At 39.8% G+C, this 20,344-nt stretch overlaps 1 protein-coding gene across 1 annotated transcript in view; it reads right to left on the reverse strand.

Moving 5' to 3' along the window:
* Positions 1-3,755: 3,755 nt before the first annotated feature.
* The window catches only part of LOC149168702 (Nucleoside diphosphate kinase family protein), a 114,007-nt gene continuing 97,418 nt past the window's right edge, over positions 3,756-20,344 (reverse strand). Inside the window, exon 5 of the mRNA XM_089428382.1 lies at positions 3,756-4,307. Within this exon, the coding sequence (XP_089284508.1) occupies positions 4,276-4,307 (32 nt within the window). The 3' untranslated portion in view covers positions 3,756-4,275. The remainder of the gene's footprint in view (positions 4,308-20,344) is intronic.

Here is a 20,344-nt window from a genome sequence, read left to right on the forward strand (position 1 = left end):
TATGTATCTTGTTTATTTACTGGTGCTTATGGCCATTTAATTTGTGGACTCTGTCACTTGATGTTTTTCTGTTGCACTGTCATTTGCTGTCAGCGGTAGTCAACAAACCTGGTCGGGGTGAGACTACCTGCATTTTACTTTTGATGTACTCTTTTTTGGAAGAATGAATAGAAACTCGATTTAAAAAAAAAAGAATTAGGACCATGGTTTCAAACAAGTTGTTATTGAAACCCACCTTCCTCCAAAAAATGGGATGCTACTTAGCAATATTTTTCAATTCAAGGGTTGCTTTAAAGCTTTTATCACAATGACATTGGTTGTTAAGGCCATGAGTTCAAACTAGTTGTAATTTTTAACCCCGAGAAAAAAGAAGGTGCAATTGGTAGCACTACTTTTCAATTTGAGGGAATGATTTTAAGATTTTCATTGTAGCAGAATTGATTATTAAGGCCACAAGTTCAAACAAGTTATAATTTTAAACCTAAAAAAATAGTGTTGAAGCACTAATATTTCATTTTGGGTATTGATTTTAAAATTTTGGGTAGAGCGTTATGGGGTGTAAGGCCATAGTTGAAAAATGTTGTAACTTAACTAGCAAAAAAAATGGGGTGAATCTAGGAGCATTATTTTTCAAAACAAGGTAAAAACAACAACTAAATGTAACCTCTAAAAAAAGGAACTTTGGAGGGTTCCAATCAAGTAACAATGTTAAGCAACAAAGATCTATTGGAAGCTTACATTGCTAAACTAAGAGAAGACATTAACCATGAGTTTTTGCAAAAAGTTCTAAGAATATTGATGAAGCCATTTGATTTTCTTGTGTTGTCTAAGCCAAGAATATTGCTACATACAAGTATGATGGAAACAAATATAAGAAGTAAAAATAGATCAATTCCTTATGGCCAACAAAACTCTAACCCGACTGATTAGCACCAAAGGAAATGAATGAAGATAAGCAAAATCACTATCATTTGGTTGTATGAGAAAATGGTCCAAGGGGCATGAATGTTAAGAAACAAATTGTTTATGTTGGGAAATAATAAAGAGGAAGGGACACCCCTACAAATGTAGAATAGGAAATGCACCCAAAAGAATAGGAAAAGATGTAGAAATTTTACACGGTATAAAATGAAATACCAAGTGTGAAATATCAATCCATGTATTGGCAAGTATATTGACACGTAATGCCTTGAAGATCGCAAGATATATTAAGAATAAAAAAGTAATGATGTTTATTAATTGAGGTAGCACCCATGAATTCATTGCTAAAAGATTAGAAAAGCATCACAATCTTTGTGTGTAACTAGTGGAAAATTTTCACGTATTGGTTACTAATGGGGAAGTATTGGTTGCAAAGGAAAATGCCATAACATTAAACTTAGTATCGGAGACTATAACTTTCAAGTCTTGTGTATATCATTCTTATTGGAGTAGATTTAGCTCTAAGAATTCAATGATTAATGATTGAAAACTTTTGGTATAGCTTCTACAAACTGTAATGAATCATTCATGAGATTCAAATTAGAAGGAAATGGATATGAACTCAATGGTATATAATCTCCACTTGCTCACACATAATGGAAAGGTCCTTAAAAAGGGTTGACGTAGAATTATTGATCAAATTTATTCTATGGAAATGATGTAGGAATATGATAGTATTCCACTATAATTAAAGTGTGCTTTGATAAATCATGGAGTCTAACAAGAAATTTCCTAAGGGCTACCTCCATCTAGAGATCATGAACATCAAATCAAGTTCATACATGGCAATTCATATCCTAATAAAATACCATATAGATATCCATATCAAGAAAATAATGAGATCTGGAAAATGATACAACAGATGTTGGATGCATATACTATTTGACCAAGCAAGAGTTCATTTTCAACCCCAATAATAATGGTGAGGAAGAACAACTATTGGAGGATGTATCTCAATTATACAGATATAACAAAATCAATGTTATGTATAAATTTTTCATTCTAAATACGTATGAGCTATTAGATAAGCTTCATGGTGTAGCTTACTTTGCAAACTTATATCTTAAACTAGGATACCATCAAATTAGATTGAAAGAAGAAGACATTCCCAAAATAGATTTAATAACATAGGAGGGCAGGATGAGTCCTTGGTTTTGCTTTGTTCACTAATCATCCTACTTTTCAAAACATATTGAACAAGATTTTCTAACCTTATATTAGAAAATGTGTGATGATGATATAATTACCTATTTAAAATCATGAGAAGAACACCTTAAACATATGGAAATAGTACTACAATTACTTGAGAAAAATCAATTATATGCAAAATATCTAAGAACTCGTGTGCACTAGTCCTAAGATCATTCAATATAATCCCTCTAGATGCAACCACAAATTTGAGCACTACCTCACTGTAACCCCATGTCTCTAGAAAAAAAAACCTTACGAAAATTGAACCATGCTCTGTGAAAAATTCATCACTCCATGCCATCTAGGATTTTTTTGGAGCCATGGGGTCACCTTGAGGTAGTAGTCAAATGTGTGGTTACATCTAAAGAGATTACCATAAACATGTGTTTGTGTGTGTAGCGGTGGTTCTACAATGGTTCACTAACATAATTTGTAAATTAGAATGGCACCAATATGATTGATATATGTAATGATGACACTGTTTACAGAGGATTTATTGTAGGTTGATCTTTCACTAAGAGCTAGGAGTGTTCATTTTCTCTTTTCAGGTAACAGAGCAACAACATTAGACATCAACAGAAATATGTGATTTTCCTTATCTTCTCTTGTCCTTTTCTTTCATTTCTAACCTTACTAATCCTGTTGATCCTTCACTAAGAGCTAGGAGTGTTCATTTTCTCTTTTCAGGTAACAGAGCAACAACATTAGACATCAACAGAAATATGTGATTTTCTTATCTTCTCTTGTCCTTTTCTTTCTTTTCTAACCTTACTAACCCTTGATTTCCACCAAGAAAATAAGAATCACAATCTTAATCACGTATGAATAAATGGTTGCTAACTAAATAAAAATGACCATGAACAAAGGGTTAGATCACCGTATACATTCATAATTGTTCCTCTCCACACAATAGTGAAAGTTTCATTGGAAATGGATTTGATACAATTATAATGAACAAATTCAATGATTCCCTAAGAAATATTTAACATAAGTAGGATGGAATTGAAATCCTTAGGGTAAAAGTATAAATGATAATGAATGAATGGATGTTCTTGTACAATGGCACATTCATTGATTTTTTTTAATTATTCTTTTATTATGTTTTTTTTTCAAACCATGCTGAGCCTAGGCCAAGGGCAGCCCCAATGTTGAATGGAAGAATGATATGCCCCCAGTAGAATGCTATCACCAAGATTGTGCGAAACTCATTCGAGATTAGATACCCCTTGGGATAGTTTGAATCCTCCAAGAGTGGCTCCCATCATCAACCTCTCCCATAAAATTTGAACCAACGATCTAGTAGGGACTAAACCCACAGAAACCAATTGGTCCACACCTCATGGGTTAACACATTCATTCATTTTGCTCATAAACAAAGTTGAGAAAAATAACTACATCCATGATTTGCAAAGCATGTGCTAAATTATGTCTCTAAAATCTAATGTAAGACATCAAAATTTAGTCAAAAGTGCGAATTACACAAAAATTAAAATTTAGTTAAAAGTGCGAATTACACAAAATTTAGAATTAGATGCAATCGCGATGGCACTATTTGCAGTCATTCACAAATATCAAAGGCATGATCATCAAAAACATACATTTGACTAGAATGCAAGATAGAATAATGAAGCGAGAATATACAGAGAATCCGTCATACAAGTCCACGACCATTACACTAAAAGAAGTCCATACTCTGCACAGGGAGTACAATATATTGATTCTCGTGATAATTGGTTGGTAACTAATCTTCTTAGCTCGAAAATATAAGCTATAGAAAATAAGGAAAATAAACGAAGGAAGGAAGGAAAAAATAAAAAATAAAATAAAATAAAAAATCAATGACAAGTTTGGACTGTGACTTAACGAAAATTTGTTTCCTTGTGAGAGTAGTTAAACATCACAACTCGTTAAAAGACTAATCTTGCAACTTGAAAAGCACTGCTTCTTAAATATATACTCTACTTCTCGTCATCGGCCCCATGGTAAATTTCTAATGCACTTTTGATTTCATCTCCAATATGTTTGCAAACATGGTTTGAATAATAAAGTCGTCTCGATTTTACTATGATCATGGTTCCTTAGTGGCAAATTCACACTTTATAGCTAGAGTTCGTCGTGTCCAACGATAACTTCTCCTGTATCATACAAAATGTTTCATAACGTAAGATAGGGACAAAAGCACAAAAATTTAATCCTTTCTTCCATCCTAAGTTGTTCCCTGATTATAATATTTTCTTCAAGTGTAGCCCAGATTTAAGAACTAAACATGCATGTTTGAACAAAAGCAAATGTTGATTCCGATACCTCCAGCATTTACTCCTGTAAGATTCTAAATGCCTGAATTTCAACGCATCTTAAGATAAATGCGGCACAAAACAAGCAATAAATATTAAAAACAGAGTGAAGATTTTGTTGGGATATGTGCTTCTAGTTGTGACATGTGTTAATCAGTAAATGTATATAATTCTACTAGTGGATAGATCGATGGAAACTATCGATCACCCTCACAATGCTCTTATAAACCATAAATGTTAAATGATTAGACAGTAACTACTGGGAAATGTTCCAAGTTTCTGCAACATGGGAACGCTAGAGCGGGAAGCAGCATCCGGGGGATGTACCCCCAAGACTTTAAGAACATTGTAGGGGACATCAGCGTCTTTAACATAGGGACCCATCCAAAATATTAAATAAAAATTACAATATATGAAATTTTATAATATTATATTTAACAATGTAACAGAATATAACATAAATACAGGTGAGGAGGAAAAGAAGATGAAGATGAATGTAGAAGTATATAAGCAGATTTTTAAAAAGAAAAAAAATGAGTTCATGCAAACAAGGTGAGAAGAGTTAATATATCTAGGCAAGAATCACCCAAAGCTTTTTTGGCAAGAACTTCAACCAAGGAAGAAACAAATTGAAAATAATATTACACTCAATCAATGGTTTCGCTATGCAAGACAACTCTATGAAAAAGAATCAGAGGAGGAGCCTCCTCCCAGGATCAACACAACCACAAAGCTTTTCACATTATAGGTAGTAGAGACAGGAATTAAGAAGTTGAAAATAGGAAAGGCAAAGGACTTGGTTGAACTTCAAGCAGAATATCTAAAATGGGGAATGAATATTCTTGCACAGCACATCATGGAAATATTCAACAATGTCATTCGGCAAGGATTCCCAAGAGATTGGACAAGTAGTCTAACAATACACCTTTTTAAAAATGGAGACATTAATAATCCTTCCAACTATAGAACCATTATGATCAAGCCTTTGTTTGCAAAGCTCTTTCGCAGCATGGTGGAAAATAGAGTCAGTAAGTGGGCGGAAGTCAAAGAAAAGAAAGCAAAAGGGCAAGCAGGTTTTAGGCCTAAACATTCTACAGTAGATCATGATATCACGTTGAGACACACTATTGAAAAAGTTTGGGAGGGCAAAGAAGAAATATTTTGCTGCTTTGTTGATTTCAAAAAAGCATTTGACACGATCCCTAGAGATAAGTTGTGGAGTAGAATGGAAGAACTAGAAATTCCTTTGCATTATAGAGTTGTTGTCCAAAGGTTTTATGAAGAGGTGAAAGTCAAAATTAGAACTTCATCAGGCATTTCAGAAAGCTTTAGAAGTGACATCGGAATCTAGCAAGGTTGCTTGTCATCCCCTACTCTTTTTGGCTTATATATTGATAAATTGGAAGAGTGGCTAAATCTTTAAGGTGGGGATGGTGTTCAGTTAGGGGAGTTTGTGATAAAGCTTCTTTTATATGCGGATGACCTTGTATTGATTGCTAAATCGGCCCAAGGATTGCAGATGCACCTATATGTCCTTAAGCATTTTTGTAAAGCAGTGGGGATGCAAGTCAATACCAACAAAACCAAAGTAATGATTTTCTCAAATAAAAAGAAGCAGAGACAACATACATTTTTCTTTGAAGGCAACATTCTTGAAGAAGTAAATGAATACAAGTACCTCGGGATTGATTTCAACAACAAGCTTAATTGGGAGCACTGCAGGAAGAAGAGAATCTTAGGAGGGTGGAAAGCATTATATGCTCTTCAAAACAGATGTAGAGAGGCAGAGTTATGGGATTGGAAAACAATTCAAGTGCTTTTTGGGCTCCCAGTTTGTCTAGTGATATTATATGGGTGTGAATTGTAGGCTAGCAGCATCCATGTCTCAAAATGGAAGCAAATTGAGAAAATCCAAAAGCGCTTGATCATGAGCAAGTTTAAAATAAAAAGTTTGGTTTCTTATGAGATAATGCTGAGTGAAACAGGAACAACTTCTGTCGAAGCAATTGCTATGGTGCGTCTCCTAAGGTATCTTTCAAAGAATTGAGCAAATTGGAGAAGGTAGATGACCTAAAGTCATCTTCAATGAAGGAATGAGTGAAAGAAAGAAATCTTGATGAGACAAAACAACAAATGGATGCAAAAGTGGAATATTTACATCCAATGCATGTCCCACAAATAGCAAGGATTTGAAGAGTTATGTTATGGAGAAGTTTCGTAAGCATATATGGGGAAAAGAGTTGGGTAGAAAGAAGAAGTATTATGTTCAAAAATTCAACCCCACGTGTGATCTCCAACAAAAAGAGTACATTGGAGCTAGCATTCCATGGAGAGCAAAGATTCTTATTGCTCAATTAAGAACTAACTCGCATCAATTACGGTGCGAAACAGGTCGGTGGAAAAGACCTAAAGAAGCTTGGGAAGAGCAGGTGTGTACTTTTTGCACTTATGGGGCAGTGGAATCGGAAAAACATTTCATTTTGGAATGTGATGCTTTCAGAAACATTAGAGACAGTTGCAACAGTATGTTAACATCGATTCCTTGGCATTGTCTTTTCAGTGAGAGGAAGTAGGTTGGGTCAGCTCATCATTAATTTGAATAATAAGAGGATTGAATTGCAAAAGGCAAAAAGCAGGGAAGCTAGTGGTCCCATAGACTATAGCTAGTCTCGTGGACGTTAAAATTTCATTCATTCATTCATAAAATTAATGAATTCATAAATTATCTATACACCACACCATTGTATTTCTCATAATAATTAGAAAACTGAATATTCAAAAGATATAGATCTAAGTCTTAAGATAAGTTAATAAGTAACATAAATTGTGAAGCAATGTAATACAACATATATCAATATTCAAAATTTTAATTCTTGAGGATGTAAAGAGTTAAGTCTATCGAAGCAAAAAGTTAAAAACAAACCAAAAGTATAATGTAGAACACTGAAAAGTAGAAAGAACTAATCAACAGGTAGGGGGACTGTGGGAGCACCAAATTTTGGATGGAAATGTTCCCCTTTTTGCAGAGGCTTTCCCTTGTGTGTTTATATGCATACCCCTCAAAAGGGAATGTCTAGGAATGTCCCTTTGGAGTGCCTACATCTCGGGAGCCAGGAAGTGTTTCCCCTACACTTGGGGACACATTCTTGTCTCTGCTTTTAGGGAGCATGTCCTTGCAAGTGGAGCGAATTATGAAAAAAATTGCATAAGAATTTATATTTATTTTTTAATAGTAAGTTAGATTAATTGAAAATAGTTTCTACTTGCACAACTCTCCTTTTAATTCCAAACTCACAACATATGACATGCTGTTATTGCCCCTAATCACGCACAAAGTTTTTCACTCCCATGCCTTGTTATCAGAGAAAATTTTAAGGATGAAATTTATCTTAAAGTTTAAAAACCTTGGCGAATATTAGCAGTCCCTAATATGCAAAATTTAAACCACTTGGCAATATTTTTGTAAAAGTATTCAAATTTCTGTTGAACTTTAGTGGCTATGGTCGATTTTCATAATTCATATTTATCCCTCCAAATATACATGAAATGATAAATGCAAATGTGGATCCCAACTCCTTCAAGAAAGAAAATTTCATTTTTTTAAATTTCAATTTTATGTCTCCACAACTTGCAAGTCAACCCTCCAAAAGATCAAGTCAGCCTGGTTAGTTTTTTGTAGCATCGGAAGTGCTCTAGCCTTGAAAATTGGAGGAAAGGCTAAGACACATGAGTTCTAAAGAACCCATAAACCGTTTGGTGAAATTCCACCTGGATTGTATTTTATTAAAATAATTAATATTTTTATGGGGTTCCTAAGTCTAAACTTAGAAAAATTAAAATATTAATGGGTAATAATCAAAATATGGGTGAGAATGATCTAGAAGGTGGATCAAGTCATTTTTTAATCTTAGCCGTTGATTAGAGACTTAATCTCGGTCGTTGAAGACTCAACAGGAAAAATATAAAATGGAGGCTTGGGGTTCATTTGGAAACACACACAGAGAGATAGAATTGATCTGGAGTTCGATTTCTAGGTCTAGGAAGCTGAAAAATTCGAACTAAGTGATCATTCAACAATAGAGGGGCAGTGAGAATCTGGGAGGAGGACTTTCCGAAGAATATTGACAGAAAGGCGGAGAGAGCTTTCAGAGAGGAAGCACAGAAGCCGAGAGAGCTGACATTGGGCGAATCTGCGCCCATGCAGTCATGACGTAGAGCCAGAAGAGCAAGCGCAGAGCAGAAAAGTTGTTTGTCACACAGAATCCAAAACTGTCGAAACAACCGGAACTGTCGGGAACTGTCGGAACAGCCGGGAAAGCTGACACAGGGCTGACACAGAGCCTGAAAGGTTGACGCAGGGCCAACGGAAAAATAGTCAGGGCTAGCCAGTCTTGTGCCGAATCAGCCAAAATTCTGTCGAGTGAACTGAGGTAAAACTCACTCAGATTTTCTGCCACTACTTTTCTTTGTAAAGGATTGCTAGCTGAGCATCCTAGATTTGCATTCAAATATTTATCTTGCATAATAATAAACCCTTAAAACTGCCGCACCGGTTTTCCCGCATTGGGTTTTTCCGGGGACAATTGTGTCCAAAAAAAAGTGTGCCCTATGTATCTTGTTCTTTGCTCTGTTTCTGTTTCATGAGATCAAATATTTAATTAGTGTAGGTTGCAGAAGTAGCATTGGAAATGTTCTAGCCTTGAAAACTGATGGAGAAGCTAAGGCACATGAGTTTCCAGAAACCGTTTGGTGAAATTCCACCCGGATTGTATTTTATTAAAATAATTAATATTTTTAATGGGGTTCCTAAGTCTAAACTTAGGAAAAATAAAATATTAATGGGTCTTAATCAAAATATGGGTGAGAATGATCTAGAAGGCGAATCAAGTCATATTTTAATCTTAGTCGTTGATTAGAGACTTAATCTTGGTCATTGAAGACCCAACAGGAAAAGTATAAAATGGAGGCTTGGGGTTCATTTGGAAAAACACACTGAGAGATTAAGGAAATCGATTTTCTGAGGTGAGAAGTTCTCAGGAGGGAAATCGATGGGGAGATCTTGCAGCTGAGGGGCAGTGAGAATCTAGAAGAAGGACTTTCCGGAGAATACTGACAAACAGACGGAGAGAGCTTGCAGAGAGGCAGCATAGTAGCCAGGAGAGCTGACGGTGGGCCAATATGGGCCCATGCAGTCCTGAAGCAGAGCCAAAAGGGCCAGCGCAGAGTAGAAAAGTTGCTTGTCACGCAGAATCCAGAACTGTCGGAACATCTAGAACTGTCAGGAACTGCCAAAACTGTCGGGAACTGTCAAAACAGTCGGGAGAGCTGACGCAGAGGGTAGAGAAGGTGACGCAAGGCTGACACAGAGCCAGAGTAGAAATAGCCGGGGTTAGCCAGTCTTGTGCCGAATCAGCCAAATGAACTGAGGTAAACTCAGATTTTCCGCCAGTATTTTCTCTGCAAAGGATTGCTAGTTGAAGCATCCTAGATTTGTATTCAGAATTTTCTCCTGCATAATAATAAACCCTTAGAGATGTTGCACCAGTTTTCCCGCATTGGTTTTTTCCGGGACTATTGTGTCCAAAAATAAAAGTGTCCTATGTATCTTGTTCTTTGCTTTGTTTTTTGTTTCATGAGATCAAATATTTAATTAGTGTAGGCTGCAAAAGTAATTTGCTTTAGTATTCAGGAGAATAACTTGAAGTATGTAATTTAAAAATCAAGTAGGTGAAGTAGATTCAGATTTGCTGCAGTAGAGGTTCCTTCAAGTCTAGGGATTTTCACATGGTATCAAAGCATTGATTTTGAAACAGGAAGAGCAGATCTAGCGCTGAGAAGAGAGGCCAAAAGCTGCACTTGACAATAATTCAAATCCCCTTGAAGGGATTGCGCAATCCTATGCCAAGAAGCAGATCCGAGGAAATCTCTCTCTGAGTGAGACAACAGAGGTACGATTTCCAGTTCGTGAGTTTGCAGAGACAAAGGGAGTGATGCAACGCCTCAGCGCAGTGCTTGAAGGTCGCAATTTCTGTTGGGGCAGAAATCCGCTGGAAAAGAACGAAGACACGTAGAAGGGGAATTTTCTCCTCAAAGAACTTCCCGCCAGAAAGTTCGAATTTCTCACTTGCTAAGCAGTGACTAGAGGAGTCAGTTCGACATTTGGGTGAAATGGCATCGCATGGGCTCAGAGATCTAGACAGGTTCGAAGGAGCTTCCAACTATGTCATATGGAAGACCAAAATCTTAGTTGTTCTGGAGGAATATTATCTCGAGGCCTACGCCAATAGCGTTGTAGTTGTTCCTGCGACAACGATCAAAAGAAGAAATACAAGGCCGAGCAGGGGAAGGCAAAGAGGCTCATTCTCGATGGAGTTACAGATCATGTGGTCTCACACTTGTAGGGCAAGGATACAGCCCGAGAGATGTGGGAAGCCTTGTCTTCTCTGTATGAAGGCTCTTCCGAACAGTGGAAGACGTACTTAGAGCAGAAGTTGCAGCGGACCTTGATGCAAAAACAAGAAGGGGTGAGCCTCTATTTTCAACGTCTTTAGGACACTAGAGACCAGCTTGTTGCAGTGGGGTCCACTCCTCAACCAACCGCGATGGTGAGGATAGCCCTGAATGGAGTCTCGGATGAATGGCATGTTTTCGTCCAAAGCATATTGGGCAGAGAAAAACTACTTTCATGGGAGGAGATGTGGGCGGCTCTCCAACAAGAGGAGTTAAGGAGGGACCTAGTGGAGGTCAACCTCGATGGCAACAGTGGGAGTGGCACAAAGACGAAGGAGGAGGAGGAGAACGCAACTCTAGCATCGAAGGGACAACAAAAGCCAAAGCGAAAGGACATTTCGAAGGTGAAATGTTTCAGTTGTGGCGAGATGGGCCACTATGCATCCCAGTGTCCTTTGAAGAAAAAGGATAAGGATGAGAAACATGATCCTAAGGCTACTTCAGCAAATATTGACGAGGATGAGTTTTCCATGAGTGCCCACGCATCTCCAGGAGGGAGATGGGGCGATATTGAGTTGTAGTCGGGAGGACTACATGTGGGCAAGATCCTTGAGGAGTCCACCTCTTGGATCAATTCCTTGCTACGGGAGCCCAAGATTCAGCAGTAGTGAGATGGACTTAGTGTCAGATGATGCAGTGGAGTGTTTGGAGGACAGATGCAGTGGCTTGGGACCAGAGACTGAGCAGCGCAGATCAAGGTTGCTAGCAGTGCAAATGGCATAGTGCAGAAGTCAGCAGCAATGCAGAACATTCAGAGGGTCAGTAGCAGTCAGACTCCAACATTCATTATATTATGTTGAACAGAGTTAAGTTTAACTAATTTTGGATGTTTTTCAGTTGCTTCTCTCAACAACTGAGTTGCAGTACGGATGCAGTGTTAGCAGTGGCAGTGCTAGCAGCATAGCAGATGCAGTGTTTGAGAGGGAGCTATAGTACAGATGCAGCAATGGCAGTGGCAATGTCATGGGCAGCAATACACTAGCAGAAGCAACACAGTGTTGGTGGTAGCAGCAGTGCAGAAAGGTGCTACTTCAGAAACAGAGCAGCATGCAGGTGGACATTGTTGCTAGAGCACATTCCTCGCTAAGAGGGAGTGTTAGTTTTTGGTAGCATCGAAAGTGCTATAGCCTTGAAAATTGGTGGAGAGGCTAAGGCACATGAGTTCTAAAGAACCCAAAAAGTGTTTGGTGAAATTCCACCCGGATTGTATTTTATTAAAATAATTAATATTTTTAATGGGGTTCCTAAGTCTAAACTTAGGAAAATTAAAATATTAACAGGTATTAATCAAAATATGGGTGAAAATGATCTAGGAGGCGGATCAAGCCATGTTTTAATCTTAGTCGTTGATTAGACACTTAATCTCAGTCGTTGAAGACTCAACAGAAAAAGTATAAAATGGAGGCTTGGGGTTCATTTGGAAAAACACACAGAGAGATTGAGGAAATCGATTTTCTGAGATGAGAAGTTCTCAGGAGGGAAATCGATTGGGGAGATCTTACAACTGAGGGGCAGTGAGAATCAGGAAGGACTTTCCGGAGAATACTAATAGATAGGCAGAGAGAGCTTGCAAAGAGGCAACGCAGTAGCCAGGAGAGCTGACAATGGGCCAGTCTGCGCCCACGCAATCCTAACGCAAAGCTAGAAGGGCCAATGCAGAGCAGAAAAGTTGCCTGTCACGCAAAATCCAGAACAGTGGAAACTGTCGAGAACTGCCGAAACAACCGGGAGAGATGACGCAAAGGACAGCGAAGGTGATGCAAGGCTGACGCAGAGCCAGTGCAGAAATAGTTGGGGTTAGCCAATCTTCTACCAGATCAGCCAGAATTTTGTCAAGTGAAGTGAGGTGAACCTCGCTCAGATTTTCCGCCAGTGTTTTCTCTGTAAAGGATTGCTAGTTGAAGCATCCTAGATTTGTATTCAAAATTTTCTCCTGCATAATACTAAACCCTCAAAGTTGTTGCACCGATTTTTCCCGCATTGGGTTTTTCCGCGCACTATTGTGTCCAACAATAAGTGTGTCCTATGTATCTTGTTCTTTGCTTTGTTTTTTGTTTCATGAGATCAAATATTTAATTAGTGTAGGTTGCAGAAGTAATTTGCTTCAGTATTCAGGAGAATAACTTGATGTATGTAATTTAAAATCAAGTAGGTGAAGTAGATTCAAATTTGCTGCAGTAGGGGTTCCTTCGAGCCTAGGAATTTTCACAAGGTATCAGACCATTGATTTTGAAACAGGAAGAGCAGATCCAGCACTGAGCAGAGAGGCCAAAATCTACACTTGGCAGCAATTCAAATCCCCTTGAAGGGATTGTGCAGCCTGTGCCGCGAAGCAGATCCGAGGAAATCTCTCTCTAAGTGAGACGATAGAGAGGTACAATTCGAGTTCGTGAGTTTACAGAGGCAGAGGGAGTGAAGCAGAGCCTCGGCGCAGTGCTTGAAGGGCACAGTTTCTGCCGGGACAGAAATCCGCTAGAAAAGAATGAAGACACGTAATAGGGGAATTTTCTCCTCATAGAACTTTTCTCCAAAAAGTTCGAATTTCTCACTTGCTAAGCAGTTGAGCAGTGCTAAGCAGTAACTAGAGGAGTCAGTTGGACAATTGGGTGAAATGGCATCGCATGGGCTCAGAGATCAAGACAAGTTCGAAGGAGCTTCCAACTATGTCATTGGGAAGACCATAATCTTAATTGTTCTGGAGGAATATGATCACGAGGCATACGTCAATAGTGTTGTAGTTGTTCCTGCTAACAACAATCAAAAGAAGAAGTACAAGGTCGAGCAGGGGAAGGAAAAGGGACTCATCCTTGATGGAGTTCGAGATAATGTGGTCTCACACTTGCAGGGCAAGGATACAACCCGAGAGATGTGGGAAGCCTTGTCTTCTCTGTATGAAGGCTCTTCCAAACAGCGAAAGATGTACTTAGAGCAAAAGTTGCAACGGACATTGAAGCATAAAGGAGAAGGGGTGAACCTCTATCTTCAACGTCTTCAGGACACTAGAGACCAGCGTGCTACAGTGGGGTCCACTCCTCAGCCAATCGCGATGGTGAGGGTAGCCTTGAATGGAGTCTCGGATGAATGGGAATTTTTCGTCCAAGGCATATTGGGCAGAGAAAAACTACCTTCATGGGAGAAGATGTGGGCGGCTCTTCAACAGGAAGAGTAAAAGGAGGGACCTAGTGAAGGTCAACCTCAGTGGCAGCAGTGGGAGTGGCACAAAAATGAAGGAGGAGGAGGAGAATGTAACTCTAGCATCGAAGGGACAACAGAAGCCGAAGCGAAAGGACATTTCGAAGGTAAAATGTTTCAGTTGTGGCGAGATGGGCCACTATGCATCCCAGTGTCCTTTGAAGAACAAGGATAAGGACGAGAAACATGATCCTAAGGCTGCTTCAGCAAATATTAACGAGGATGAGTTTGCCATGAGTGCCCACGCATCTCCAGGAGGGAGATGGGGCGATATTGAGTTGTAGTCGAGAGGACTACATGTGGGTAGGATCCTTGAGGAGTCCACCTCTTGGATCAATTCCTTGCTACGGGAGCCCAAGATTCAGCAGTAGTGAGATGGACTTAGTGTCAGATGATGCAGTGGAGTGTTTGGAGGACATATGCAGTGGCCTGGGACTAGAGATTGAGCAGCGCAGAGCAAGGTTGGCAGCAGTGTAGAAGTCAGCAACAGTCAAACTCCAACATTCATTATGTTGAACACATTTAAGTTCAGCTAATTTTGGATGTTTTTTAGTTGCTTCTCTCAGCAACTAAGTTGCAATATGAATGCAATGTTAGTAGTGGCAAAGCTAGCAGCATAGCAGATGCAGCGTTTGAGAGGGAGTTGTAGTATAGATGCAGCAATGGCAGTGGCAGTGTCATGGGCAGCAGTACAGTAGCAGCAATAGTGCAGTGTTGGTGGCAGCAGCAGTGCAGAAAGGCGGTGCTTCAGAAACAGAGCAGCATGTAGGTGGACATTGTTGCAAGAGCACTTTCCTCACTAAGAGGGAGTGTTAGTTTTGTGTAGCATCGGAAGTACTCTAGCCTTGAAAATTGGTGGACAGGCTAAGGCACATGAGTTCTAAATAACCCAAAAACCGTTTGGTGAAATTCCACTCGGATTGTATTTTATTAAAATAATTAATATTTTTAATGGGGTTGCTAAGTCTAAACTTAGGAAAAATAAAATATTAATGGGTATTAATCAAAATATGGATGAGAATGATCTACAAGGTGGATCAAGTCATGTTTTAATCTTAGCCATTGATTAGAGACTTAATCTCGGTCGTTGAAGACTCAACAGGAAAAGTATAAAATGGTGGCATGGGGTTCATTTGGAAAAACACACAGAGATTAAGGAAATCATTTTTCTGAGGTGAGAAGTTCTCAGGAGGGAAATCGATTGGGGAGATCTTACAGCTGAGGGGCAGTGAGAATCCAGAAGGACTTTTCGGAGAATACTGACAAAGAGGCGGAGAGAGCTTGCAGAGAGGCAGCGTAGTAGCAGGAGGAGCTGACAAGTGGGCCAGTTTGGGCCCACGCAGTCCTGACGCAGAGCCAGAAGGGTCAACGTAAAGCAGAAAAGCTGCCTGTCACGCAGAATCCAAAACTGTCAGAACAGCCAGAACTACTGGAACAATCGGGAGAGCTGACATAGAGGGTAGAGAAGGTGACGCAGGGCTGACGCAGAGCCAGCGTAGAAATAGTCAGGGTTAGCCAATCTTGTGTCGGATCAGTCGGAATTCTACTGCGTGAAGTGAGGTAAACTCACTTAGATTTTCCGCCAGTATTTTCTTTGTAAAGGATTGCTAGTTGAAGCATCCTAGATTTGTATTCAGAATTTTCACCTGCATAATAATAAACCCTCAGAGTTGTTGCACTAGTTTTCCCGCATTGGGTTTTTCCAGGGACTATTGTGTCCAAAAATAAGTGTCCTATGTATCTTGTTCTTTGCTCTGTTTTCTGTTTCATGAGATCAAATATTTAATTAGTGTAGGTTGTAGAAGTAATTTGCTTCAGTATTCAGGAGAATAACTTGATGTATGTAATTTAAAAATCAAGTAGGTGAAGTAGATTCAGATTTGTTGCAGTAGGGGTTCCTTTGAGTCTAGGAATTTTCACAACCCTGACCCTACAAACACACCACTTCAAGTTCATCCAATCACTTTATATACCCATTAGACTTCATCACTTGGCAAGCAATTTTGGATCATTTGCATACTTTTTGTTCACATATGGGATGCAGCAGAATGAGATTCCTCTAGGGTAGACTGAAGTCATCCAAGGAAGATTGTGAATCTCTAAGGCAAGCAAAAGGCCGAATCTCTGAGGCATGCAGAAGGCCAAATCCCTAAGGCAAATAGAATGTTGAATCTCTAAGGCAAACCTGTTCTTTGATGCAAAAGGTTAAACGTTTCAGGCAAACCTAATCTTTGGGTAGAAGGCTATGAAAAGTCGGAATCCTAAATCCTATTGCAGCAACTGGAAAATATTCTCCTAATTGTTAATTAAATTTAACAATTTAATTATTGTTTCCTACAGCAATTACTGAATAACTCACACTACAACCTACACAAATAAAACTGCGGAAGATAAACGCTGGAAGAAATGCTAGCGCACACATAAAATTACACAGTTATTTTTGGACCAATGTCCCCGGAAAAACCCAACTTGTGAAAATCGGTACAACAGCTGAGGGTTTTATTATTATGCAGAGTGAAATAATTTGAGTACAACCAGATGCCGAAACTGGCAATACTACAGAGAAAAACTGGCAAGAAAAATCTAGTGAGGAATTTCCTCACTCCACAGGCAAATCCAGGCTCTGACCTCATCTCAAATTGAGTCATCCAAACTGGCTCTGCACAGTCACCGCGTCACCCTAGTGCAATTGCTTCTAAACTCATCATGGAACAACTTCTCCTCAAGCCCTCTGGTCTATTGTTGTTTGGGAAAATGTCTCTCCTGGCCTCTGGAACCTCATTGTGGCTCCTCTACCTCTCTACAAATGCACTCACCGGAACTAGAATCTTTCCTTCGGCTTCACTATCCCTGCCCCTCTCTCATTGTTTAGATCTCACTAGCTCTCTCTCCAGTAACTAACAGTTGCTACTCAGGAAATCGATCTGCTCATGAAATCGAACTGCGCAAGTGATTTCTCCAAGACCCATCGACTTCTTATAATCCTTTGTTGAAACTTCAACGACCAAGATTAGATCTTAATCAATGGCTAGGATTAACTTGAAGTCGATCCGTGTGAGTTTCTAGAACATCCACACAATAACTTAATTAATTCTTATTAATTAGTCATATTCCCTAAGTTTAAACTTAGGAAATATTTAAAAAGTTACTAATAATCTAATTAAGTCATTTCTAGGCAGAATTTTTAGAAATGATTTCTGGGTTTTTGAGATCTCATGTATTCTAGTCTCTCCACAAAATTTCAAGGCTAGGACACATCCGATGCTACAAAAACTCACACTCCCTCTTAGCAAGGAATGTGTTCTGGAGTTTTTGCCCCCTGCAGTAACACCCTGTCTCTGCATCATCTCCTGTTACGTTGTTGATGTCTGGCTGTTGTTGCCCACCAACTACTGCAAAACTCAAGTATGTGCTGCTACTGACCCTACTGAACTGCTTCCAACTCTGCATCTACACTACAGCTCCCTCTCCATCTGTTGTTGTTGCAACTGCAACATCTGCAACTGAAAATCATCCTAAATATTGAATCAACTATGATCAGTATGATGCATCTGTCTCTCGAGTCTCTGGCTGCTACTAGTATCTGCGTTGTCACCAAGGCATCTGTGCTGTTGCTGACTATACACTGCACTCCCCAGCATCTGACTGCAACTAGGCTCTGCATCTGTCACTCTGGCATCTGACTACATCTACTGTCACTGATCCATCCTACTACTAAATATTGTGGGCTCTCGTAGCAAGGAACTGATTCAAGAGGTGGACCTCCTCAAGAATCTTGACCATCTGTAGCACTCTGGGGCTACAGCACCAAGTCACCCCACTTCACTCTTGGGGGTATGTCAGCAAACATGGCGAAGTCTTCCTCTAGCCTAGAGGACAACCTATCGATCTCTGTTGATGTTGCCTGTTGGTCTTCCTTCTCTTCCTTGTCCTTTATGGGAGGACATTGGGTGCTGTAGTGACCAAGTTCACCACACCTGAAGCACTTGACCTTCGAAAGGTCCTTCTTCTTCTTTCGCTACTCCCCCTGTCCCTCACTGGGACCCTTTGATGCGAGGGCCACATTCTCCTCCTCCTTCACTTGCTTCGACCCATTGTTGTTGCCACTGATGGAGTTCTTCACTAGGTCTCGTCTCAACTCCTCCTACTGCAAATCAGCCCACATCTTGTCCCACCTAGGCAAGGTTTCTCTGCCCAAGATACTCTGAACAAATACCTACCACTCCTCTGAGACACTGTTGAGTGCCAATCGCACTAGATTTGTGGGTTGAGGCGCTGCCCCAACAATTGACAACTGGTCCCAGATCTCCTGAATCCTGGTGAGGAAGGGGTCTATGCATTCCCCTTTTTGCATCCTGGTGCATCTCAGCTTCTCCTCTAAGTACATCTTCCACTGCTCGGAAGTGCCCTGGTATAGCATGGAAAGTGTATCCCACATCTCTTTGGTCGTTCCCTTGGCCGCTATGTGTGATACAACATGATCCCGGACACCATCTAAGATCAATCTCTTTGACCGCGTCATCTCCTTTTTGTACTCCTTCAACTGATCTGCATCCGTGGGGATAGCAACCACTGCATCTATGAAAGGCTTCAGCCCATATTAATCCAAAAGGAAGGACATCCTTGCCTTCCAAATGACATAGTTTGAAGCTCCATCCAACCTATCATGATTTCAAAGTCCAGCAATGGCCATCTCAAATAATGTCGAAAATCTCCTCTTTCATTCTGCTCAACTGCTACTAGGCTATTCCCACTCCCTTCTGGAGTGAGAAACTCTGTTCACAACGACTGCTGATCTGCAAGGGAAATCGAACTTCTTGAGACTAGAAGTTCCAAGAGGAAAATTTTCCCTCAGTGTGTGCTCTTCTTCCACCCAACGCTAGTTTTTCTCTAGCAGCTGTTGCAAAACTACTGCGTCCAGCGAGAGATCTGCTCTGCGAAAAAATATTGGCTGCTCCCTCTACCTCTAGAATCCCTTGATCTGGAGAGATCGAATTTTTCTACCTCACACTCAGAAAAAACGAATCACCTCAAGAAATTTGACCTCTTGGCGAAGGTGACTGCGCTGCCTCTGGGGTTTCGATCTACTGCCCCTCAATGAACAACGAAACTCCCTCTTCCTTTGCTACTAAGCTCTCCGGCTGATCATCTACGCTCTGATACCATGTGAAAATTCGGAATCTCGAATCCTATTGCAACAACTGGAAAATATTCTCCTAATTGTTAATTAAATTTAACAATTTATTTACTATTTCCTACAACAAATACTAAATAACTCACACTGCAACCTACACAAATAAAATTGCGGAAGAATAAATGTTGGAAGAAATGCTAGCACACACACATAAAATGATAGTTATTTTTGGACCAATGTCCCCGGAAAAACCCAACTTGGGAAAACCGGTGCAACAGCTGAGGGTTTTATTATTATGCAACAGTGAAATAATCTGAGTACAACTGGATGCCGAAACTGACAATCCTACAGAGAAAAATTGGCAACAAAAATCTAGTGAGGAATTTCCTCACTCCACAAGCAAATTCAGGCTCTGACCTCAGCTCAAATTGAGTCATCCAAACTGGCTCTGCACAGTCACTACATCACCCTAGCGCATTTGCTTTTGCACTCAGCTCAAAACAGCTTCTCCCCAAGTCGTCTGGTTTGTTGTTGTCTGGGAAAATGTCTCTCCTAGCCTCTGGAACCTCTACCCAGCTTCTAGCATTGAAACTCTACTTCTCCCCAGCAATTTGAAATTGCCTCTAGAGGCTACTGCGTTGCTCTGTGTCAACCTCACTATGGCTCCTCTGCCTCTCTGCAAATGCACTCACCGGAACTGGAATCCTTCCTCCGGCTTCACTATCCCTACCCCTCTCTCACTGCTTCGATCTCACTTGCTCTCCCTCCAGCAACTAACCGTTGCTACTCAGGGAATCGATCTGCTCATGAAATCGAACTGCACAAGTGATTTCTCCAAGCCCCATCGACTTCTTCTTATAATCCTTTGTTGAGACTTCAACGGCCAAAATTAGAACTTAATCAAGGGGAAGTATTAACTTGAAGTCGATCTCTGTGAGTTTCTAGAACATTCACACAATAAATTAATTAATTTTGATTAATTAGTCATATTCCCTAAGTTTAGACTTGGGAAATCTTTAAAAACTGACTAATAATCTAATTA

This window comes from Pinus tabuliformis, chromosome 4_2, assembly GCF_031772625.1.
Source record: "Pinus tabuliformis cultivar Carrire ecotype Pingquan chromosome 4_2, CPIR1, whole genome shotgun sequence".
Taxonomy (NCBI): domain Eukaryota; kingdom Viridiplantae; phylum Streptophyta; class Pinopsida; order Pinales; family Pinaceae; genus Pinus; species Pinus tabuliformis.